Source organism: Mytilus trossulus, chromosome 9 (genome assembly GCF_036588685.1).
Source record: "Mytilus trossulus isolate FHL-02 chromosome 9, PNRI_Mtr1.1.1.hap1, whole genome shotgun sequence".
Classification (NCBI taxonomy): domain Eukaryota; kingdom Metazoa; phylum Mollusca; class Bivalvia; order Mytilida; family Mytilidae; genus Mytilus; species Mytilus trossulus.
In genome coordinates, this window is record NC_086381.1 from 36,079,990 (window position 1) to 36,106,293 (window position 26,304).

Consider the following 26,304-nt stretch of genomic DNA (forward strand, 5'->3'; position numbering starts at 1 on the left):
ACTATAAATCCTGTGTGCCGCACAGACCTGTTGAAGACTAAAAATCCTGTGCGTCGCACAGACCTGTTGAAGACTAAAATTCCTGTGCGGCGCACAAAACAAGTGAAGACTATAAATCCTGTGCGACGCACAGACCAAGTGAAGAATATAAGTCCTGTGCGGCGCACAGACCAAGTGAAGATTATAAATCCTGTGCGGCGCACAGACCAAGTGAAGAATATAAATCCTGTGCGGCGCACAGACCAAGTCAAGATTATAAATCCTGTGCACTGCAGTCTCATTGAAGACTATAAATCATTTGCTGTGCACAGACCAGGGTAAAGTTACATATTGTGTCCCATAGAGCCTGTGAAGACTACATATATTGTGCTCCTTATAGATTTAATTAGAAGATGTCAGCAAATTCACAGAAGTGAGGATGGTAATAAATGCTGTGTAGCACACAAATAACAACTACAAAATCAAAACATGTTGAAACAAATCCTGTTAAAGCATGTGGTTGTACTTGATTTGCAATTAGAAGCTCTTCTTATTGTCCATTTTGAATTTTCTAAACTGGTAACACATATATCTAGATAAGTTGATTTATTTGCCAGGTTTTTGTTAACTAAACTGAATTGAATTGTTGTTCTTTTAAAAATTAAAAAGCTTTTCTATGTTGTCTCATTGGAATTTTACCACATATCCCTGACTTCCTTGTAATCACTTGCCAGTTATTTGTACTACAGTGATAATGATGCACATTTAAAAGTTACGAGCTTGCATTGTAGATTCATTGGGATTTGAACATATTCCTGATTTACTAGCCCTTTCTTTTGTGTACTAAAATGTAAGTTTGTACTAAGTCTGCAGCTTTGCTTTGTTGTCTTATTGGAATTTTCTACATCTACCTAATTTACTTGCTAGATCTTTGTTCAAAAAGTGTTATGGTTGTATTTTTAATGATTCATGCTTGATGATGTATTCAAATCTTTATTGTTGACATTCTCTTACATGTTATGTGAAGTTTTTCTTGGAACATGATAATAGCCAACAAATAAACCATATGCAGTTGTAGTTTGATAACATATTTTTTTCTCTCAATAGTTATATGAAAATGATGACAATAATACACAGGCTTAATATTGTGCATAAACATGAAGCACATTTTGTTTACAAGTTATATCAAAATTGACAAGGGTAACAATTTTAATCTAATAAAAAATACCTAAACTTTTCTCCCCTTAACACTGTTCTTAACATAATATACATTTACATAATATTGCTTTCATTTAAATATATGAACATTATTCCAGCAGTCAATTCATTTATGCCAAAAATAGTTACCCACATATATTTCAGGATTAAACAATACATTCATTAACATTTAGCATAATAACAATATTCTGTTCATAGTACACAGATACCCCACTCTCATTATCGTTTTCTCCTGGGATTATAAAGATTAGAAATACTTATCAAGATCAAATTGTGTACTCATTTTGCAGTTGATTGAAATTCAACTTTCTCTAAAACTACCTTGCCCAAAAGTGTAACCATGAAAGGGAAAAGACAGACTTACACACAGTCCAAAAATATATTGCCCCTCTACCAGTAACATCCTTGTTTGGGCATAGGAAAATTCATTTTAGTATTTTTTAACACTAGTGAAGTAATGGACAAATTTATTTTTTCAAATTATAAAAAAAATCACCTAGATGAAATCCCTTACAGAAATTTAATATTAAATGCATTTTGTACTTCATACTGTCAGATTTTTGATTTTTCATGCCTACCAACTTGATATCATCATACAAAAGACCTGTTTTTTTGGCATCATCAAAACGTGTTAGCAATTAATTCTTATTAAAAAATTGATTGCACTCATACTCTTGTAAATCAGAATGACAAATGCAAATTAAAATAAAAAAGCAGGAAGTTTTGATGTTTTTCCATGTTGAAAATGATATCTGACAAAAAACGTTATATAAATATGAAGTGGGAAACTCCAAAAATGAATGGGTCAGTATTGCCTACATATTTGCATTGTAACAGTATAAAATTCATAGATTTTTCCATATCAATATAGGAGATAATCAGTTGGAAAATAAGCAGATGAACCTGACAAAAACAATTTGTCTCCCCACATTGACTGATATAGAAAAGATTGTTTTCAAAACATGGTAAGAAAATTATTGAAATAAATATGATAAGAGTTAATTTAAAGTTCTGTGCTACAAAATTTTTTAATTCAAGAATAATCAAATAGGAATGGAAATTGGGGACAGCTAACCAACCGAAAGGTATAAACAACTTAAGGCCACCAATGGATCTTCAACAGACAAGAACTCCCTAAACAATTGGGAAGGTAAAATGCAGGACACATAATATATAAGCTTACTCTAAAATTATTTTATAAGGTATGTGGTTTCTAAAGTTAATGTTCATGTTATTTGCAAGTATTTATTTTTTGATAATATTGATAAACCTCCAAAATTTAAAATAACTGTTTTTCCAATAAATATGCATATTAAATTATAATATTAAGCATTGATAATTCTTAAATCTTGGCTTGAAGTTCATGACTTTTACAAAACTCTTTTACATTTTTAGGTAAGAAACCCCCCTTTGTTAAACAAAAACTGTTCCTTATGATTTCTGTTATATTGATTGTCTGTGTCCAGGCTTCACGTTTTCCTTTTTTCCCTGGTATCGCTCTACTACATGGCTTCCATGGTTTGGTTTGGGATCCTCTGAACCAATGGATCATGCAGGTCTCCTCATCAGAATTGATCACTTGGGCAACTTGAGGCCACTCCTTTTCATATTCTGCTAAGTTTAGAAGAACCATCTCCCCAACACTTACAACAATTGTACTGTTATCCCCTTGGCTACCAGATTTCTTCTTTCCAACAACAAGCTAAAACAAAATTTAGAACATTATAAACTTCCATAATTTAGAATAAAATTATTATAGGACTAAACGCCCTTTCAAGGGAATTTATTAGTATATAATTTAATTTTGGATGTAACACGTCTTCTGATTGGCTGACATAATTTTGTTATGAGCCCATAGACATAATTTAGTCATGTGACCGTGACGTCATCAACATTTTTTTATGGTTTTCTACACTTTAAAATGGAATTTAGAACTAAATTATAAGAAATGGCTGTAATATTTTTTCTGTCTATTCGAAATAACATAAAAAAATGTGGTGCACACTGTTAAATAACACGCTACATGACTTATTCAGTGTGCACCAAATTTTTCATGTTATTTCTTCATAGACAGAAAAAATATTAGTCATTCCTTAAATAAACTCAACCAATTCACATGCCAACAACTTAAAGTCTGAATTGGTCTAGTTTATACATAAATGAATTTCTTTAAAATGTATTTTATTTTTTAAATTCTTAACATAAGAGATAAAGAATTAATTTTTACAGACTTGTTACCGCTATCACACACAAATTGTGTATTCGTGTCATTGTATTGGCCTGGTGCATGAATATATACATTGGTTACTGCAGAAATAAAACCTTGTGAAATTTGCTCTCTGATTTATATCAACTACAAAACCTCTATTTTATCATTCAACTGAATGTTTTGTGTTTATTTGTTTAACGATTATTGCAAAGTTAAAATAAATATTGTAACATGGAGCTTGATTGAGCCTAATTGTGTTATTATCACCACCATTTTGTTTACATTGGTTACAAAAAGAAGTTCAATCAATGTCGTCTATGGAAAAATAAACAACTCCAAAAACGGCTTCCATAAGTCCTCTCCAACACCACCAATTATATCGACGTATTCCCTGATAAGCATTATTGTTGTTTAAATCTATGTTTAAGAATACATTTGGTTGTGGAAGAGAGGTTTAATATAAACCAAATATAGTTTGTATCTGACCAGGTCTTATCTGTTCTAGCATACTTCCTGAAATGCATTTTTTGTTAAGAAAAAAGAACATATGTTCGTATTATTCTTGTTTAAATTAATATTTTTCATAAGGGAGTCTTTCCATTTCTTGTAAAAAAAAAATCGGTAGATTATGTAGGTGTTTTTTGGTTCCTCCTTTTGTATGTAAATTAGACTGTTGGGTTTCCTGTTTGTATAGTTTTACACTGGTCAATTAAATTTTATAGCTTGTGGCTCCATGTGAACAAAGACTCAACGTTGAAGATAGTACTGTAACCTATAATTGCTTTAATACTTTATACTACATTGTGTCTTAGATACAGATTTGTCTCCTTGTCACGTATGTCTTCTTATAAATATTGGTAGAAGTTTATAAATTTAAAATTTTATATACTAGTATACAAAATAAATTACCTGAGGAATTGGTTCATCTTCATCTGACACATCACTCAACTCTGAGTCACTTAATTGTCTTGTGTCAGAAGTTTCTTTCATATCTCTTTCCTTGGCTTTCTCAATTAAATCACTTAATGGCCACACTGCTTCTTCAGGAGATTCTGTGAACCAAAACAAATAAATATATGTATTCTTTCTTTACATGTTTAAAAAAGAATAAACAGCTGCGCCATTGGCATATGATACACCCTCACATTTTCAAACAACAAAGTTCTTTTACTTATCAATGTCATATTTGAAATTTATGAAAATCAAAAGGGAGATGACATCAATAGATATAAACAATTCACAAACAATTCTTGAGAATTGCTGAAAGCATTTTTCAATTATTGTCGCAAACTGAAAAATCCCCCCTTTTTTTTATGAAAAAGAAAAATTACTGTAAAATTTATTAAAATCTAGCGGGAGCTGACATCAAAGGATATTAACAATCTAACATGGAAAAATTTATAATTTTATATATCATTAAGGCTTGATAATGCTGAGTTGTGTTGTAGCACATGTTTACAATCTTAAAATCTCTGCTACATGATACTTTTTTTGGCAGATAGTTTCGTTTAACCACTGTATTTGCACAAGGAAAAACCCACAGTATAAATATAAATACCTGCCACGTTGGGAGAGCATATAGTAGTATTGAAGGAATACATCATACATTTTGGCCCTAATGAAAATTTTATTTTGTCTGTAGGATTTTTCTAAATTTTGAATATTTATAAAGAAATAACTTTTTTTGTTGTTAATTAATCAAATAAACTTAAATTGGTACTGACCATTATTACTAGAAAGATCTGTGAAAAAATCAGTCCACCACTTTTTATCTTCCTCTCTCTTGAAATATGAAAATGAACCAGTGATATCGTTTTTTAGCTTGGCCAGGTCTATTTTGTTGTAGTCAGGAATTATTATTTTTGGAGAGTCTGTGGGAACACTAAGTAGAAGCTGCTCCTCTGGTTCTTGCCAAGTCTGAAATATATTTGACATTTTTAACCACATTTTGTTACAGTATGTAAATAATTTTAAAGCAATTTGTGTATCAAGGGTTCTGATTGGATGACAGTTACCATAATACAAGAGGTCTTCCACCTTCTAAAATATAAAGCTTTTAAGACTGTTAGCTAACACCACTGCTGCCCTCACCATATCACTATCCCTATGTCGAGCTTTCTGCAAAAAAAGTTGCAGGCTTGACAAAAAATCAGTAAAAAGGCGAACACCTTGTTTTTTTTCTATTAAATTGTGTAACATAGAACCTTAGATACACATCTTTAAAGTATTTACCTGCAGCTTCAATATTTTCCGCAACTTCATCTCCTGACTCGCATTCTAGCTCAGAATCATCTGTATCTTGATAGCTGTCTGAAATTTGAAAAATAAATAAATTCACTTAATTCAAAATAGTAAATTAATTTTAAGAAATTTACTTTAGAAATTGTAACCATGCAAGCAGGAGTATCTCTAAGTCAATTTATATTTGTTTTAAATTGACTTTATATTGTTTTTGTACTGCAACTTAAATTAATACAATGATAGCTATTAAAATTGTAAAACTAAATTCAAACTTATTTTCATCCTTTAGGAACCCCTGATTGTGGAAAAGTGTTGCATGATAAAATTCTCATTGCAGAAAATATAGCTGTATTACTATATTTAGGAAACAAACAACTGGTTGCAGTATAAATTGTTATACAGTAGTAAGTGTAATATGCATGAAAGCATAATCCAAGGAAATCATGCATTTGGGGATGATATTTGTGATTGGAATAAATCTTATAATATTACAATTGGGAGCTACAAACTTTAAGTTTTTGCTACTTATACAATCAAAATCATTAATTAATAAGGCTTGGGTGTCTTCCTCCATCTTCGATTTTGAATAAGCAGATATCTTTAGTCTATATATTTGGTGAAATGTGCAAATTTTGAGAGTTGTATGTAATTTTTGTACAAGACTTTTGATATGAATATAGAAAATTGTGTGTTTAAACATAATTGCAGTTGTAATTTTCAAAAACACCTTGTTTCTGTTTCATTAGATTTTTTCAAAATTTGACAAATAAGGGGAAATAACTCCGATGAGGTAATTTTTACAATAGAAAGTGTTATAAATTTACCTATTTCAATATGTAGCAAGAAAACAAGTTCAGTGACCCCATTTTTCTTTTACTTATTTGAAAGCATGTTATAAGAGCAATATTCTCACATTTTGTCTTAAAGTTCTTATAGAACGTTTTCTTTTTATCACACAAAATTTGATTTTCCATTAATAAGCTATTCAAAATCTGACAATTTGAAAAAAGCATGATAAAAGCTTCATTTTGACAAGTTATCAAAAAATTCTGTCAGTTTTTATTAAGACACCCTAAGCCACCTTAAATTTATTACCTTCACCATTATCACTTTCATCCGGACTATTCATTTCCATCATACATGTATCTGTGATATTTTCATAATCTGAATCTAAAGAATTATTGAACAGATTAAAACATAACTATACATTTGTACCTATAGCATACATTTTATAAATTATATGAAATGAGTGACTGGTAAAAAATAATGTTGATCAATCCAATCTTGAACAAATGCATTTTTCATTTTTTTAAGCAATAAGACTGTTGGTTTTCCTGTTTAAATGGTTTATCACTAGTATTTTTTGTGGCCCTTTATAGCTTGTTGTTCTGTGTGAGCCAAGCCTCCTTGTTGAAGGCTGTACCTTGACCTACAATGGTTTACTTTTATGAATTTTTATTTGGATGGAGAGTTGTGTCATTGGCACTCATACCACATCCTTCTATATCTGTGTATATATATATATACGAGTCTAAATTGCACAAACAACATTTTCCAAAAGACCAAAAAAGTGAAAAAGCATATTTAAACAAAACGCATTTGACTAACCGGTCGAACAACTGATGTTCTTAACCCTGCTGACTGCCATTGACAATTGCCAAATAAAATTGATCACAAGATGTAACCAAATGGATCTTAAAATAAATTTAATACTAAACAGAAACACTTTTTAAACTTGTGGCCGCGATCTTATGCCACAAACATACAGTGTCAATATATTTTAGTACACCAGATCAGGATTTCGACATTAAATGTCTCTTCAGTGATGTTAGGGATCGAAACGATATTTGGAACGCCATATAAAAAGTATCCTCATATACATGTATATACAACTCGTCTAAACATCAACCCAACAATGTTGTCATTGTCGGCTTCTGTATGGTTTTGAAATCAACTGTAGCTATGTACTGTTAAGCTAACAACGTTTGACTGGAATTGACATCCTTTAGCTTAAAGATTTCTCATTTTTATAATATTTAAATGGCCTCATCTAAGCTGGACATCGAGAAAGTAAAATTTATCACCATATAATATAATAAGTCTTCTGTGCACGACTTAATTTGTTTTTTTATGCATTCATATCACAATATCGTCAAATCAGGTAATTGAATATTCAAACCAAAATATAATTTGTGATATTGAGTTTGGGGCTAAAAAAAATGTTCATAATCAATCAGTTTTACATATTCAAAAATTTACAGAGGTGGATTTAGAGGATTTTCCAGGAGGCCCTAGACCCCCTTTTTTGGCAAAACTTTGGCTGATCATATAGGGAATCACTGAAGCATGAATAAAGCAGTACCCCCTCTTAAACAATCAAAATCCTTAATCAAATTTATTACCTTCACCATTATCACTTTCATCAGGCCTATTCATTTCCATCATCCATGTATCTGTGAAATTTACATAATCTGAATCTAAAGAAATATTGAACAGATTAAAGCATCAATCAATATACAATATATCCATAAAGGGGCAGAACAAAATATTACATTGATTTTGACATTTGTATGTGAATAAAGAGCTACCAATTAATTTCCAGGGTGAGTGGATAAGGAGGAAATATAAAAAAAAAAGCAGGCCATGACACCCAAGTTGGTCTATGGGCAAATCAAACATCAAGAACACTAACATTGAAGACAAAAATAGTCAAGAGGTACAGCGGGAAGGTCAAGATCTAAAAAAAAAAATGTTTAACCCTGCATCATTTCTGTGCCTGTCCCAAGTCAAAAGCTTGTTAGTCTTGTATGATTTTTAATTTTATTTTTTGTGTATAATTCGGAGTTTCGTATGACGTCCATTATCACTGAACTAGTATATATATTTGTTTATGGGTCAGCTCAAGGATGCTTCTGGATGCTGGAGTTACTTGCTGCAACCAAGACCCATTGGCGGCCTTCTGTCTTGTCTGATTTATGGTCGGGTTGTTGTCTCTTTGACAAATTACCCATTTCCATTTTCAATTTTATTCATGACAATAATCTTATTTTCTTGATCTTGTATTACTGATCTTTTATGTATGTTGACTGTTAGACAGCTTGGTCATAACAGACTTTCTTGAGATGTGTACATGTAGCTGTAAATTTATTTTTATAAGTTTCTGTATTAATTAATATTACTTTTAAACATGACTGTATAAGATAGTGTTAAAGGGTTATTTACGTGCAACGTTTTCAGCCTTTTTATTTCGCATGTTTCCGTGTTTGGTTCGATGTGCATGCTTTGTATTTCCCCTTATTTATTTTCTGTGTTTCGTGTCGGTGCTCCTAATTTCTCGTTCTTGCCTTTTTCCGCATAAAGAAGTTGATGAAAAAGTAAATTGAAACTAACTCAAAGTCAGTGAGTTATTGTACTTTTTGAAACTTGTGTAATATAATAGAAATTGATGTATATTGTTACCATTCTACTTTCTATTGTATATGTATTCTTTACATATAATAATGACCATCATAATAATATTTATTCAAAGCAGATGTGTAAAGGTGACCACAAGGTCTTTACAGTATGTCCATTAACAATATCTACATGAACTCCAAGAACGGCTGAGTAATAACTGCTGGTACTTTTTTTCTTAATATTTACACTGGACGTTAAGCAACCAACAATCAATCTTAATATTTACGATTTTATTTCTCATGCTTCGTTTCTCCCGATTTTTATTTTTCGTGCTACGTTTTTATGATTTTTATTTCATGTATTTCCGTGTTCAGTACCCCCCTTTACCACCCTCATATAACATTTTATAACTCATGATGTATTAAAATGAGTATTTATTGTTGCCAACTCCATTAGAAATTAGAAGGGGAGCTAAAAATAAAAAAAGGGGGTGGGGTTTATCATTTTTACCTTTGCAGTCATATAAAGCTGTGCCCTGCAGGGCATATGTGGTCTCTTTACTCAACATTATTTTCAAGAAATTAACCAAAAACTTGTAAAGTTTACATAAATTTTCAATTTTGGGCAGCAACCCATCAACAGGTGGTATAATGTGTCTTAAAATTCTGAGCAGATAGAACTTGAAGTGATGAAATTTTTTTTCCAATTTCAGATTGCTGTAAATGCTTTTGTTTCAGAGTCATTTTGACTTTTTTGTAGATATTACTTTGCTGAACAATTTTGCTGTTCACAGTTTATCTCTATCAATTATAATATGCAATACATTAAATGTAAATAACAGATACAAACAATTCGTAAGCCTTCATTTCATTGAATTAAAAAATTAAGGAGTTAGATACATATATTTTTTATGTTTCAAAGCACTTTTTTTTTTTATTGTTTCTGTACGTGGAAAATTTAACTCTTTTGTACATGTGAAGATAGTGTGGCTTATAGGTTTTTTTCTATGTTTTGTTTTATACATGTGGTCACTTTAGCAGGGTTTTAAACTATTTCAAATCAGCACATTGACTTTGAGTATTTTAACCTAAATAAGCAAATAATTCTTGCTATTTAGTTTTTATTTGGTGAAAAATTTATCCAGAGCTATGGTGCAACAACCTCAATTTTTTCAATAAAAATTTGTAACTGAGGTTTTTCGCTTCTTTCATATTTTCCTCTAGATACTATCTTTTGTCAGTATTAAGAGGACTTAGAAGCTTCTGTCCAAGTTTGATTTTAATAATTACATGTATGTCATTGTAAATTTTGATGGAAAATTTAACTGTATGGATGAGAAAAACTTGTTGTAGCTGTAACAGGCAGGAGCAATTTTTATTTACTGAAGTTTTGTAGGAAAATATTGGAACTTTCAGTCCTTGAAAGTTGTCGATTTACGGTGAATCGGGTATCAAATGTTACACACTTACACGGAAATATTGTAAACTGTCTCAACTGGCCATATCATTATTCTTATTTGAAACATCAGTATTTTAAATGTGTAAATGCTTTTTGGGAACCAAGCCTTACCTATTACATCTTCTAACGAATTGAAATAATCATCAGAATCTGCCATATTCCTTCAGCTGTTCAGCAGTCTGTTCAGACGATCTGGAAGTCAAATCGCGTGCGGATTTCCAAATTCTATTTTCGTTCGTGGAGTAATATAAGTAACTTCTAAAGATATTATTACTCCAGATATATATTTGATGTAATTGTGATAAAGTTAATGAAATAACTTGTTTGCGTTTTACTTCAAACATGCTAAATGTCGGCAACAGCATATGAATTCGCGCATTGTTGATGGAACTACTTTGCTCGCTTTGTTTGTGTTGTGGTTGTAAATTGGTCACGTGCAGCTGATCGTCTGTCAATAATCAAACTCAAGATGTGGGAGATAGACGCAGGGGTTTTAAAAATTGGTGGCAAACAAGCAGTTGATGAAAATGGAAAGAAATATCCGAAGGTTAAATCCGTCAAAGAGAGTAAATTTGTCTACTTGGTAAGAATTTATTAGAAATCAATCGGCTTTAGCCCACGAACTTGCGAGTTCGCTACATTTACAACTATCGGCTCCCAACTATCAATATTCTCACAATATTAAAGTATATTTTTATCCTATTTAACTTTAAAAAATGTTCAATGTCCGATTTATAATCTGATTTTAAAGTACAGGGCATCGCTTCTTTTTAGATGTCGAAATGAATGTCGTCTTGTTAGACAACAATTAGATCTGCGCATGTGTCAAAAGTTAAAATTAAACTTACAAAAATTCCGAGTAGGCGTAAACATAAAATTATTGTACGCACATACATTTAGTTGATTTGCATTCTTTATTAACAAGAAGACAACACCCTTAATGATGTACAAAAGTTAAAGAATTTGATGATTATATGATCACTCTACATATATATGTAGCTATTTTTATATAATAAAGAATAAAGATATATATACAGATCAAAGCCCTATGTGGGCGGAGTTACCGGACTACATCGTATAAAGCAACCAGTATTTTTACATGTGTTTATTATGGAGTTCTATTTTTAGAAGGTATATAAATATCGAAAGATATACATAACCCTCCCATTAATTATATTATTGTATACTTGATGGATATAGCATTTGAATGACACACAGAGACCAATAATATAAGGGTATCCAAATTGCACCTATTCAGAAAAGAATAGCAACGGAAATCTTACAAGATTTTCTAGAGACTAAACAATTTTTATTTTTATGATTTGATACTCAACATAGGTAAACATATTTACAGATATACACAAAACGTTCACAGTATTTATCAACAGATGGATGTTAACTGTAAAAGCAAAATGTACGAAAACGTCATCTTTTTTAAAATTAGCAAAGACAATGTATTATAAGAATCCATTTAGTAAAATATGAAGAGTAAGCATGGACTAATATCCAATTGTTCAAAATATTTTAAAGAAATTAAACAGAAGCTCGGTTATTAGACTTTTGACTATGTGAATTTAGGCATAGATGCAATTTGGGTACTCCTCATTACAAAATCATGAATAGTTTGGAGGTTGATTCAACCCCAATTTTTAATGACTCAATATAGATTAAAAATCAAACTGGTGTACCTAGACAGTAAAGAAGGATAGGGCTACAAAATAAACACAGAATGGAAATTTTTTCTTGATCATAAAAAAACGTAGGTGAAAAAACTGTCAAAATAGGTGCAATTTGGGTACCATCACCTTCGAAACATTTATAATTGTGTTATAAATTATGATTATTGAAAATAAAAATCAGTAATAATGGTATATATACATAATTGACACATTCCCTGATTCCATTCTGTATTCTATAATGTGCATGTAACATATCAAGATAAGCATATGTATTCTTTTTTTGTAGATTTATTTCATTGGTCAGAAGAAGGGGCTTAAACTGGGCAAAGACAAATATACAGGTTCCATTGATGTAATCAAAAGTTTTCAGGCCAAACCCTCCAGAAAAATAACTAAAGAAAAAGAGAACAGACTGCCAGAAGTAACCCATATTGAGCCCAGTTTTGGTAAATCTGTTGAAGATGATAAATTGATTGGTAATTTATTTGAAATTTTGAACTAGCATATGAACAGTAGGAATTTTAAAAATAATTTGGTTCTTACAGTTTTATATTCATGTATGTAATTGTATTTCATTAAATTATCTAAAATTGAAGACAATTACAAGTATTTTTTTAATCATTATATAAAGCATGATAAGTTGATAATGTACAAAAATATATTTGCCTGGATTTTGTGATCTGCATATAAAATGGTATTTATTTTATTATATAATTCCATTCTCAATTTTATAAAGCTTTTTTAATTGACTTTATAATATCACTGTGGACATATTAAGAAGCATGCAATTGATTCTTATCATTATCAGAAGGTGTAAATCAAAGAAATGTTGTAATACATGCAATTTATTGTAAGTCATTATCAAATAATTATTTGTGCTTTAATAGGTGAATTTACTGTTGATGCTCAGACCCTTTCTAGCCCACCACAGGAATATTTATGCAGGACAGTAAGAGAGGACTGGGTTGTGGAGATAAGAAATAAGATACGTGAGCAAGCAGCAATCCCACAGGGGACACATCTGCCTGTGCTAGTGGACCCATCACAGGTACTTTTAAATACTAAAATTTGAAACAAAAACTGTATTAATATTTAGGGTTTGCACTCCAGGCGTGTAATGTATAACAGTTGATTAATAATCAGTATAAACTTATCAAGAATAAGTGTACATTTTTTTATATACATGTCCTTGTACTTTTAATGCATACGTTTTGGTACCGTTAATCTTATTATTATTATTAATGTCTTGCTGTAGCAATAAGTTTTATCCTTGTCAGTTTGTATAACCTAAATTTTGTTTATGATCTCCAACTTCAGTTTGCCTTAACCATATTGTTGTAAAACTAAAACACAGTGCTTATTACCAGAAAACACAGAAAAAATTTAGAATTTTAGTGGTGTCACAACACTTTTGCCGTTCTAGAGATATGCCCCCTTTACAAATTGAAAAATTGCTGAATTTTTTGTTTGTTTCTGTAATCTAATTTTCGGTTGCCCACTCTAATTGTTATTTAATTCAAAAACAATTCTTATTACTACAAAACTGAGATCAATTACAATATATACAAAATATAATGATATAATGTCATCATCTGTGTCGTCCAAAGAAACATTGGTTTCTGGACAATAACTTTAGTTTAAGTGATTTTCAAGATTCAGGATGATGCTTTGTGTATAAGTATTTTGATTGCTCTGAAATTATACCACAATGTTTAATACCACAAGTAGAAGGTTGGGATTTATTTCCGGGGTTATGGGTCCAACAGTTAATGAATTCAGGGCCAAAAACAACAATCATTGTAAAGCCTGAGAGTGTAAGTGTATTGATCTCTCTGTACATAGTTCCAGGATTGCAGATTGTATATTAAAATTTACAATAATTTACACTCTATAATGGTTAAGTTTTTTTTTTAAATAAGTACAAAATATAACTAAAATACACTAGACTGTTTCAAAATACAAAATTCTTTTCTACTACTTAATCTGTCATATACACAATAAAAATAATGAGAAAATGTTGATATGCATATTAACATTTATTACAGTGTTCTGATCCTGACAAATTTAGAGGACAACTCCTAGAGAGTAATTCAGAAATAAAATCTACTGATTTTACTCTTTACTTGCTTGGTGGTAATCACCTTGTGGCTGCTATCAAGGGATTACAAGAAGAAGGAATTAAAGGAATTGGGTAAATTGGTTTTATCACTTTAACAGTAGCCATGTAATTTATGAATGTTTTTAATTATGGTATTTTTTACATATATATATATATATATATATTACTGATTACAAATGTGTCGAGGTTTGTGATTGGATAACAACACAGAGATGTCAGTATATATTCAGGAAACTGCCAGGGTATATACAACGTTTTTATCCCTGATTGGAACCTCAAAAACATCATCATAACACAAGTTACTATATTGTGACGTAGTCAAAAGCTATCAGACTATCAGAGATTCACAGAAAAAATAATGACGTGCTTCAGTCAATAATACATTTTTGATACAAAAACACGCAATTTACACTTTTAATACTTAAATTTAATGTTAAAAGTGTTATTATAAATTATTACATACACGATAAAATTATGATCACAGCAAATTAGAAAATCCTTCACGTATACCGAACATATAAGGTTGGGTTTTTCAACTTATATATATGTGTTTTCAATAAATACCTGCACTGGAATAGCATTAAGTCAGTGGTTATCCGTAATATATGTGTAATTCAGGTCTCAGAAAGGGTATATACTGTGACATTCCCGGCTTAGGGCTAATATCCCCTTCGCCTTTGGCTCAGGGGATATAAACTCAAAGCCGGGAATGTCACAGTATATACCCTGTCTGAGACCTGAATAACATATAATATACGGCTGCAGTGCAGGCGATTTGGTGTCACAATATCACAGTAGCATGGGTTGGAAACCCGGAGAGGGAAGAACCATAAATTTGGAAAGCAAATTTACAGATCTAACATTTACAAATGCAGGTGACTGATACTTTTGGCCAGAGCATATGAATATAGCTGAAATTTGAATAAAATAAGATATATGGGTTTTTAGATTTTTACACACAAAAGTTTTCTTAAAATATAGAAAAATACTCAGAGTGTGCATGCATAACTTGAGCAAGACTAAATTCATATGCCTAGCTCACAAATATTGGATGTTAATTATTTATTTAGTAATTCCTTTGCAGAGAATTAGATGTGTCAGTGTATGTAGGTTTAACACCAGAGGAAGCAAGACTGTTAGGCAACAGACATAACTTTCAAATGTCAACTTTGCCAGTGACATTTCAAGTAAGTCGTTTTACCAAAAACCTATTTCACTCTTTTAATCAACATATTTTTAGATTTCTTATTCCGTAAAAGCATAGAAAAATTGAACTTCATATAGTATCAGTCCAAAGTTTGAAGTGCATAATAAATAATTTACAGTACTGGACCAACACTAAAAGAAACACACGTATCATACAATGAAGAAGAAAATCATTAACAAATATTATTACATTGGTTGCAATGAATTACATTGATTTCCCAGTTACATAAAAACCGATAATTTCACATGCAAAATAAGCATGGTTATTTCACTCTCTGACGTCATACAACTATAGGCGTTGTCAAGAGGTCAATAACGTCAGATGAAAACAAATTGTCAATGTGTAGTAGAAAGTTATAATAGTTCCTTACATTTTCTACATAAATTTCTAAAAAAAAAAATCATTAGACAATGTAATCAAAAGAAAAACTAATTAAAGAAATCAAATATCGAAAAAATATTTAACTTGTGACTGAAAAACACTGATAATTAACTCTGACATGCACTTCAACATTCGTAAATAAAAGTGTTGTTCGGTCATTCATTGAAAACCGATAATTTCACATGCGAAATAGAGGTGGTTATTTCCCTCTCTAATGTCATACAACAATAGGCGTTGTAGATAACTGCGGATTATAACAAATTATGAATGCATAGAAAAAAGATATAGTTCCTTACATGTTTTTACATAAATTTCTTTAAAAAAAAAATCATTAGACAATGTAATCAAAAGAAAAACTAATTAAAGAAATCATAAATCGAAAAATATTCAACTTGTGACAGAACAACACTGATAATTAACTCCTGTGCTTTGAGCATTTGTAAATAAATGTGTTGTTCGGTCACTCGTTGAAATTTTTTTCTTTATTTCAATACTTCAATTAGTTATTCTATAAATACCAAATAGAAATAATTTAATTTTGGATGTTACATGTCTTTTGATTGGCTGACATTATTTTGTCATCAGCCCATAGACATAATTTAGTCATGTAACTGTGATGTTATAAACATTTTTTCATGGTTTTCTACAGTTTAAAATGGAATTAAGAATTAAATTATAAAAAATGACTGTAATACTTTTTCTGTCAATTCGAAAAAAACATAAAAAATGTGATGCACACTGTTATATAACCTGCTACTCATTTTATTCAGTGTGCACCAAATTTTTTATGTTATTTCTTCATAGACAGAAAAAATATTACAGTCATTCCTTAAATAAATATTAGAATGCAACGTTTAAAAGGTTTACTTCTTATATTGTAGCAAAAAGTAGAACAGGCCAGGTTGTATTTTAAAGCAGGTTCCAAAGGAAAAGACTTGGTGGAACAAATAAGAAAAATAAATATGCAGACAGATATCAATAAAACAGTAAGTGATCTTACGGCAGTCACTGAGAAATTTTTCACCAACATTTTAGAGAGAGAGAAAAAAAGATGAATATGAGACAAATTATCTTTATATAAGTCAGCTATGCACTGTGATCAGTTTCAGATTCAAACTTCCTGTTCCTGCTTCCACTAATACCTATTTTTAGACTAAATTATCCACTTGTGGCGGAGGTATCATCAGTGAGCAGAAGCTTATAGTTTAACTTGTATCATACTGTGATTTATGTCCATTCGACATGGGAATAGACAGTATATTTTCAATATATTTATATCGAGGATATGCAAGGTGTAAAATGTTGACAAATGATATGCCTGTCCATGTCAAGATTGGAATATACCCAGCACGGAATGATATAGTTATTTCAATTTTTATAATCAAATTTGAATATTTGTACATCAAGGCAAACACATATAACACAGTAGCTATTTTTACATGAAACACAAATGTCAAAAAAATGAACTGTTTAACTATGAGATAAATGTCATGAGTGATATTAAATATGGTGACAAATTCCCAAGAAGTCAAAGTTTTGAAGAGTGTATAGAACATGGTCCATGTAAATCTTACAGTATTTCAAACAAGATTGATCATAATATTTAGGGTCATATAAAAAAGAACATGTGTTATGATTGCCAATGAAACAACTGCCCAAAAAAGACCAAAATGACACATACATTAAAAACTATCGGTCACAGTACATCCTTCAACAATGAGCAGAGCCCTTACCGCATTGTCACCTATAAAAGACCCCGATATGGGAACGTAAAACAATTCAAACGAGAAAGCTTACATCCTTAATTATATAAAAAATGAATGTGTACAATATGTAACTAGAATCAGTTGGATCAAATAACTCCTACTTAGTTTTATGAAGTATTTACCTGAAATAGCCTTTGTAGCAAATTTTAGGATGAATGTAAAATTTGTTAATTCTACATTGGCATTTAATGTTATATATTTATTTTTTCCTCCAGAACTTAACTGAAGACAGCTGCAGTACTATTAAAAGCATGGCGTCATACTCTGAGAGATGTTTTGTTTATTTTACTAGTTTAGTGAAAAAATTTGAAGCTAAGCAGGGATGTCATAAGAATATTCCACAAAAGGTTTGTAAAATATATGTTTATTTTCTAACAAAATCAGTAAGTTTGTGCCTTTCACAAAAGTTGCTGGATTAGATTTGCACTGTCTAAGGTTGTTACTTATTTTCTGTACATTCTATAAATGTATATAAATCATATTGGCAAAGTCTAACAAAGGTATGATGTGTCAATGATTTAATTTGAGACATGGTATTTTTTTTTATATAATCTGAAATCTACCCCAACTGTTCATGGTTTTACACTTTGATTTCTTAATCAAGCTGAAACAAGGTATGCGAAATAAAAAAGGAATGAAATACTGCCAACAGTATAAATAAAAAGAAAATATGTCTACTGTGCACTGATTGATGGTGACTTTTGTGGAAAAATAAACAATAATTAGACAATATACGTATAGTGCCTTGAAATATGAAATTTATTTGCATGAGGCTTAGAAACGGGAAAATGCGATGTTCTACCGAGCATTTTCCCGTTTCGTGCCAAATACAAATAAATTTCATATTTCAAGACACTATACGTATATTGTTTTTATACTGAAATCGAAAAAAAAAATGAAAAATGAAAAAAACATGTAACAAAAATTGTTAAAAAAAGTGTTTGGAATTTCCCTCTTGAGGTACCATTTTGGGGTATTTCCCTATTAGCCTAGTCCAGGTGGTAAGACATTGGCGTATTAAGGAATTAGAAAGGTAAAATGAACTTAATTAATAACATTTGATAAACATGATATATAAATAACCAATTTGAAGACATAAAAGTTTAAATTGAATAAGTTTGACCATTGTTACTTTACGTTGTCATGGTCGTGACGTGATGTTGTTGATGAAATACAATAAGGAGGCGGGGCTAATAGGTCAGTTGGGGTCATTGACGTATAAAGGTAACGTTTATACGTATAGCTTTATCTGTACAGTTAACTAGCTGATTGCAGTATAAAACACAATAACATCAATAGAAGTGACGTCATGAACCACTATGAAATTTACAAACCCTTAGTAAACCATAGGGGTAACCTGGTTACCACATGACACTCTATGTAAAGAATTTACTACACCATATAACTTTTATTTAAATCATCTGAATTATTCAATTTTGTTATTAAATTACTTTTAAAACCATTTTCTGTTACAGCTATTTCGGGCTTTACAAGGCCTTTCTGAGGAGGCCACATTTTCGTACTTAAGCCTTGCTGCCGAAGAGGGTTTGGAAAAAGCAGCTGGAACTGTCGATAGGTTGAAGGCTCGAAAAAGCTTACAGACATTTTTATGTCAGACAGTTAAGATAAACACCTGGGAAGAGGCTTACAAAACATACCCTGAGGTGTCAAGTAAAATTGAAGAACTAGTTGGTAAGAACATAACTATTTTAAACCTGATTTTTGTGACAAAAATGTCGGTAATTGATTTGGGGATGTACGGCGAGTGGGCGGCAATCAAATGTTGTCCGTGCATTAACTCATGAACCATTCAACCAAAGCTTTTAAAATTTTAATATGTTGTAACTGACAACTAAATGAAGGTCAAGTTCAATAATGGCAATTTTGACTTTTACCGTTCAGGAGTTATGGTTCTTGAATGATTGAAAAATGGAGTTTCCAGTTGTGTCCGTGCATTAACTCATGAACCGTTCAACCAAAGCTTTTAAAATTTTAATATGTTGTTACCGATGACAAAATAGAGTTCGAGTTCAATAATGAGGATTTTGACTTTTACCATTCAGGAGTTATGGTTCTTGAAAGATCGTAAAATGATGTTTCCATTCATGTTGTTGCATTTACACATGAACCATTCAATCTAAGCTTTTCAAATTTTAATATGTTGATACTGACTACAAAATGGAGGCCAAATTTGATATTGACGATTTTCACTTTCACCATTCATCAGTTATGGTTCTTGTGATATTGCCAGGACACAAATAAATATTAATTAATCAATCCAGTTTGCTGTCGTTGTGACAGCCTCTTGTTAAATATAGGAATCATATGTTCAGTCAAACCTGTTTGAAATAATCATGATCATCAAGGGAGAGCAAACATCTGGTGATATTGTCACTTGCATGAGAGGCACTATTATGGGGTTATTGCATGAGATGCACCTGATATGGGTTATAAGCCCAAGTGTGAAATTATGGCTTGTGTACTTCTGCTCATTTCACATACGCAAAAGCTGTTATATCAATGCTAAGTATATAATAAACATGTATAAAACAAAGGAGCTATCTAAAAAAAATATTCATATAATAATAAAAAATTTGACGTTTGGATTGAATTGAGAAACTGTACTCAAACTAACTTGCGTCAAGAAAAAAAAACACAGCTAAATATAGAACAATAGATAGTTTCATTTTTGATACTGACTATATCATGTGGAATATCTAGACGAGCCCGTCATTATCAAAAACGAAACTACCTGTTAATCAGTTTATCGGTAATTATGACGTCACACACTGTATTGCCTGATATTTTCAGTGATACAGCCAGTATACTACGTTGATACTTGAATATATTAGGCAGTAGGATCAAAGAGAAAATATATGAATTACAAATAATTTTATTTCTTGCACATTCATCACACATATAAATCTGTTATAGTTAAGTTGAGTCCTTACAATTATACATTGTAACTAAAAGTAAAAAACACAATATGATGAAAAAGATTTATATGTTCAGCTTGTCTATTGTCAACAAATTACACTCTGCCTACCTATTGTTAGCAAACATCCAAGCAAACAAAGCAAGCAAGTTGATCAAAGTTTTGTTTTACATGCTTTTATGGAAGAGCTGTAAATAAGATCTAGACATTGGTTTTGAAAAAAATGAGTTTGATAATCATCTTTTATTTCAGAAAAAAAAATCAGACGCAAATTTGTTCCTGAAGTTTTCACTGCCTACTGCAACTCACTGACAGCAATACCAGTGTGTAGTAATGGTGAAGAGTCAGAAGTTTCTGCTCCAGAACAAGTGGACATAGATGAAGCAGCAGCAGCTGATACACAACCACCTGTTACTCAATCCTCACCTCAAAATTTTCAAATAAATATTGTTATAAAAAGTAAGGGAAAGGAAATTGTAATTACTGAGGAAGCACAGAAAGTTATTGATTTTCATAAATCTATTTTAGATAAAGCTCTTACAAAAGTACTTCCTTTGGAAGAGTAAAGTAATTAAATATTAATGTAATTTATAATTCACTTCTAAACAATTTTCTAAAAGCTTCATTATAATGTCCTCCATTATATACACTAGCTGTAGTGTAATAGATTAAAAAAAAATAATCTGAAAATAAATATCATTTTCTTTGTAAAAATAGAATAATCAATTAAGATTAAACGAGGACTACACTAGTAGATAGGAGTTGACAAACTTATTTTGAAATGTAATTTTGATTGGGTCAACAGTGGAAATCACATGAAATTTTTTACATTGTCCCACAAAATAAAAATAAAAAATATTTCGACTTAAACGTCAGATAAAAACAGACAATTTTTTTACATTTACTCACAATATCCTGCTCCTGAAAATGTTAATAGATATGACTCAGAAGCTGAGACACAAACACCTGCTCCTGAACCTTCAACTCAAAACTTGATATTGATATTAAAACTAAGGGAAAGGAAATTGTAATTACTGAGGAAGCCCAGATAGTTGTTTATTTTCATAAATCTATTCCAGATAAAGCTCTAACAAAAGAAGTGGGTTTGAAAAGTAAAATAAACCTTTAATGTAATTTATAAGTCAAAACTAAGGGAAAGGAAATTGTAATAACTGAGGAAGCCCACAGAGTTATTGATTTTCCTAAATCTATTCTAGATAAAGCTCTTACAAAAGAAGTGGGTTTGAAAAGTAAAGTAAACCTTTAATGTAATTTATAAGTCAAAACTAAGGGAAAGGAAATTGTAATAACTGAGGAAGCCCACAGAGTTATTGATTTTCTTAAATCTATTCTAGATAAAGCTCTTACAAAAGAAGTGGGTCTGAAAAGTAAAATAAACCTTTAATGTAATTTATAAGTCAAAACTAAGGGAAAGGAAATTGTAATAAATGAGGAAGCCCACAGAGTTATTGATTTTCTTAAATCTATTCTAGATAAAGCTCTTACAAAAGACAAAAATATTTACTTTGACTTAAATGTCAGAAAAAAATGTTAAAAAAATATACATTCATTCACAATGTCCTGCTCATAAAAATGCTAATAGACATGACTTGGAAGTCGAGACTCAAACACCTGCTCATGATACTTCAACTCAAAATTTTGATATTGATATAAAATCTAAGGGAAAGGAAATTGTAATTAGTAAGGAAGCCCACAGAGTTGTTAATTTTCATAAATCTATTCCAGATAAAGGTCTTACAATAGTATTGGCTTTGAAAAGTAAAATAAACCTTTAATGTAATTTATAAGTCAAAACTAAGGGAAAGGAAATTGTAATTACCGAGGAAGCCCACAGAGTTATTGATTTTTATAAATCTATTCCAGATAAAGCCCTTACAACATGTACAAAAGACAAAAATATTAACTTTGACTTAAATGTCAGATACAAATGTTACAAAAATATAAATTTATTCACAATGCCCTGCTTATGAAAATGTTAATAGACATAACTAGGAAGCTGAGACACAAACAACTGCTCCTGAACCTTCAACTCAAAATCTATTCTAGATAAAGCTCTTATAAAAGACAAAAATATTTTGACTTAAAAATCAGATAAAAATATATATTCACAATGTCCTGCACTGGAAAATGCTAATAGAGATGACTTGGAAGTCGAGACTCAAACACCTGCTCATAAAACTTCAACTCAAAACTTTGATATTGATATTAAAACTAAGGGACAGGAAATTGTAATTAATGAGGAATTCCACAGAGTTGTTGATTTTCATAAATCTATTCTAGATAAAGCTCTTACAAAAAAATCTGGCTGGGATCAACAGTGGAAATCATGTAAAATTTTTGCTATTATCCAACAAAAAAATATATTATTCAATGGACTTAAAAGACAAAAATGTACAAATTAGCAAATATGAAAATATGAAAACATTTATTCAGGTATAACTTGTATTAAGCTGGTTTTTTTTAAAAGTTATTTACCTGTAGTCTTATTTTATAACATTTCTTTATAGTATTAGATTTTCTCATGCATTTTTCGGAAATAATTAATTTTGTCCACAAATGAATGTCTCAATTTTAGCAATGCTTCATACGAATATTCCAACAAAACCATTCAATTCAGATATTATTTCTTTCATCATACCTTTGTACACCTACTTTTTTGTTTAAAAAAAAAGTTATTTTTAGGGGTTTATTTTTTACAAAAACATGAACATTGTTATTGTCAAATAAGAAGACACATATTATAACAATTTTATGGACTATTTTCTTTGATGGGGATACACATTTTGTATCCATAACTCTTCCTAACACACAAAAACTTATAGACACTTTTTCAAAATCCTCAAGTTATAATGCCATTGTGCACCCCCTATTCTAATTTATGTTCAAATTGATTTTGGGGTTTCAAATACAAAACAAGGAGCTTTTTGCTCACAGTACATATATAGTTAATAGTTTTAACCTTCATGTCAATTGTGAAATTTTCTATTTCTTATCAATAATCAGTTATATTTTTATTCATTGTAGATGTAGTTAATTTATAAATACTTTGCTGATAATTGTATTTATACAAATGTCTTAAACAGATTTATTTTTGCTAAATAGATGTCAATAAATTGTTTGATCTATGAACATGGATGTATATAGTAAGAGTAGAATACATACTGTAATTTCCTTTTCATTTTTAAACTCACATTACATTCTCCATATATATCTACATGTCATGGTCATAAATGTTATAATATGTATTGAACACTTAGTCATTGGAAATTTAAGCCAAATCACACAGTAAAGATCCTACAATTACATTTTTTTTCAAGTCAAGTTTAATGTGCAATTCTGTAATATGCAAAGAAGAACAAAATATTTTATATGTTAACTTTGAAACAAGCAAAGAAGAACAAAATGTTTTTATGGTTAACTTTCATAGACATTATATTAATTTCTTTCATTCTAAAACTGTTATCGAGATTCCTGTAAATACATGAAGATATACCTTACATTTCTATATTTTGTCATGTCATACAGAATTATTATATTGAAAGCTGTTTGATCTAACATCTTTGAAGCAATCTTAAGCCTTTTGCAAAAGTAAAATATGGGGGTCCATGTGCTACTTTTTATTTAGCTCAATGCAGTAGATATAGATATTTAAAGTGTTTCACCATTTCCCTTTTCAGACTGGATTACTTTGTAGTGTTTTCATAATGCAACATCACCATGTGGTCATTTCTACTGTTTTTAATAACATAATAAATGTTTTGTTAATTATTATTTTCAAAGTCATTATTAAGAAAAAAAATAAACAGCCTTAATTTTGTCTTGAATATTATGTCCCTTAGATAATTTTCAAATGCTTATATCTTAGATCATACAGCATCTGCATTTTAACCTAAAATAAATTACTATGTAACTCACATCACCAGTTTGATGATGTAATGAATTTTCTGTGAATTGTTAATGCTGATCATTATTATTGTAAGACATATTCATTTATTTATTATAATCAAGCTAATTACAGCAAGAGTTGTCTATATTGTATGTAACTTTAACGTGTGACACAATAAAATTATATATTAAGAGTAAAATACACAAATATGAAATAAATATATCATAGAACTGACATTTTGTAATTTTCTATGTTCAAAGAAGCATCTTGTAATTTAGTACATTAAAAGTACAACCAAATAATTTTAACATTCATGTTCAAAAGTAAATCGAGAGCTGTGTAAATTGCCAATGAGACAATTTAACAACCTCAGTATGAAAATTCATATTAATTTCAAACTACAACTAAGTGTATTTCACAGGATACGTTATTGTCTTCTATTTTATGTACCATACAGTACTTGTTATCATCACCTGGTCTGTGCAGCTAACAGGATTTATAACTTTATCTGGTCTGCACCACACATTGTTTATAATCTTTACCTGGTCTGTGTGCCGCACGGGATAGATAGTCTACACTTAATCTGTGCGACACACATGATTTATAGTTTTCACCTGGTCTGTGCACCACAGAGGATTTACAGTTTTCACATGGTCTGTGCACCACAGAGGATTTACAGTTTTCACCTGGTCTGTGCACCACAGAGGATTTACAGTTTTCACTTGGTCTGTGCGTCGCACAGGATTTATAGTTTTTAACAGGTCTGTGCATCGCACAGGATTTATAGTTTTCAACAAGTCTGTGCGCCGCACAGGATTTATAGTTTTTAACAGGTCTGTGCGCTGCACAGGATTATAATCTTCACTTGGTCTGTGCGCCGCACAGGATTTATAATCTTAACTTGGTCTGTGCGTCGCACAGGATTTATAATCTTCACTTGGTCTGTGCGCCGCACAGGATTTATAATCTTCACTTGGTCTGTGCGCCGCACAGGATTTATAATCTTCACTTGGTCTGTGCGCCGCAAAGGATTTATAATCTTCACTTGGTCTGTGCGCCGCACAGGATTTATAGCTTTTAACAGGTCTGTGCGCCGCACAGGATTTATATTTATCAATAGGTTTGTGTGCTGGATGGGATTTTTTTCATGATGTGATATTTAATTGGTTGTCTATTGTTTCCATGGTAACAAGCTCTGACATGTAAATATCCATGAAATCCATGATTTAGTTAAATTCCATATTAAATAATTACTCCAAATTTAAATAATACAGTGTTAATAGAACAATAACATATTGGCGGGATTGTTAGAGCACAATGCCACGGCATATATTTGCATCACAGAAACACAATTGAACCTTTTAGGGGCATTTATTGTGCAAAACACGCAAAAACCATGGTACCATTAATGTTATTACGTCCACTGTGTCGTTAGTAGACTTCATCTCCAAATTTCTATAAGTATCAAAAAGCCTAGTTGGGACAACATCCCTAATGCGCCTTGAAATGAGGAACTCAAAAGTCACGTGTAAAGAAAAAATCTCTGTGTAGTGATATTGGACATGTTTCTATTTTTAGCAAGTGACTGAACTTAATTATTTGTGGTGATTAGGAAAGTAGAGGAACATAGAATAAATGTGTAAAAGCTATGGAGCTATTGAATGTGTTCAAAGTATTAAATTTTCAAAGAACTTATTGTGTTAAAAAGGGGATATTTTATCACAAGGAGCCGCATCACAAAAGGATGTTCGGGGTTTGCTAATTTACGGAAAAAGTAATCACACTTCGTACCCCGAAAATTAAACCACA

General features: G+C 30.7%; 4 protein-coding genes across 4 annotated transcripts in view; 1 reads left to right on the forward strand and 3 right to left on the reverse strand.

The window, feature by feature from the left end:
- LOC134685655 (uncharacterized) overlaps nt 1–26,304 on the reverse strand; it is a 58,630-nt gene that overhangs the window by 17,620 nt on the left and 14,706 nt on the right. The window lies entirely within an intron of this gene.
- LOC134685653 (nipped-B-like protein A) lies at nt 957–5,356 on the reverse strand. Its single transcript, XM_063545606.1, has 3 exons — nt 5,131–5,356; nt 4,316–4,458; nt 957–2,899 (listed from the first exon to the last, which is right to left on the reverse strand). The coding sequence occupies exons 1-3, from the start codon at nt 5,351–5,353 to the stop codon at nt 2,540–2,542; spliced, it is 726 nt and encodes a 241-aa protein (XP_063401676.1). The 5' UTR covers nt 5,354–5,356; the 3' UTR covers nt 957–2,539.
- Nucleotides 5,418–10,969, reverse strand: LOC134683507 (uncharacterized). Its single transcript, XM_063542817.1, has 5 exons — nt 10,613–10,969; nt 8,050–8,124; nt 6,743–6,817; nt 5,639–5,716; nt 5,418–5,446 (listed from the first exon to the last, which is right to left on the reverse strand). Exons 1-5 carry the CDS (start codon nt 10,656–10,658, stop codon nt 5,418–5,420), a joined length of 303 nt encoding a protein of 100 aa, XP_063398887.1. The 5' UTR covers nt 10,659–10,969.
- Nucleotides 10,951–24,729, forward strand: LOC134685654 (uncharacterized). Its single transcript, XM_063545607.1, has 9 exons — nt 10,951–11,084; nt 12,467–12,656; nt 13,068–13,228; nt 14,226–14,371; nt 15,384–15,486; nt 16,769–16,873; nt 17,869–18,000; nt 19,129–19,345; nt 20,841–24,729. Exons 1-9 carry the CDS (start codon nt 10,971–10,973, stop codon nt 21,152–21,154), a joined length of 1,482 nt encoding a protein of 493 aa, XP_063401677.1. The 5' UTR covers nt 10,951–10,970; the 3' UTR covers nt 21,155–24,729.

Bases quoted from the DNA above. Each gene is read 5' to 3' on its own strand.
- LOC134683507 (XM_063542817.1), bottom strand. From the start codon at position 10,658: ATGGCAGATTCTGATGATTATTTCAATTCGTTAGAAGATGTAATAG. The intron at 5,717-6,742 runs GTAATAAATTTA...TTCAAATTTCAG, and splicing joins TGAAAGTGATAATGGTGAAG to ACAGCTATCAAGATACAGAT. The intron at 5,447-5,638 runs GTAAATACTTTA...TTTATATTTTAG, and splicing joins GGAAAATATTGAAGCTGCAG to AAGGTGGAAGACCTCTTGTA.
- LOC134685654 (XM_063545607.1), top strand. From the start codon at position 10,971: ATGTGGGAGATAGACGCAGGGGTTTTAAAAATTGGTGGCAAACAAGCA. The intron at 11,085-12,466 runs GTAAGAATTTAT...CTTTTTTTGTAG, and splicing joins AGAGTAAATTTGTCTACTTG to ATTTATTTCATTGGTCAGAA. The intron at 13,229-14,225 runs GTACTTTTAAAT...CATTTATTACAG, and splicing joins TGCTAGTGGACCCATCACAG to TGTTCTGATCCTGACAAATT.
- LOC134685653 (XM_063545606.1), bottom strand. From the start codon at position 5,353: ATGTGGTTAAAAATGTCAAATATATTTCAGACTTGGCAAGAACCAGAG. The intron at 4,459-5,130 runs GTCAGTACCAAT...TTTGGTTCACAG, and splicing joins AGATCTTTCTAGTAATAATG to AATCTCCTGAAGAAGCAGTG. The intron at 2,900-4,315 runs GTAATTTATTTT...ATTTTGTTTTAG, and splicing joins AAGATGAACCAATTCCTCAG to CTTGTTGTTGGAAAGAAGAA.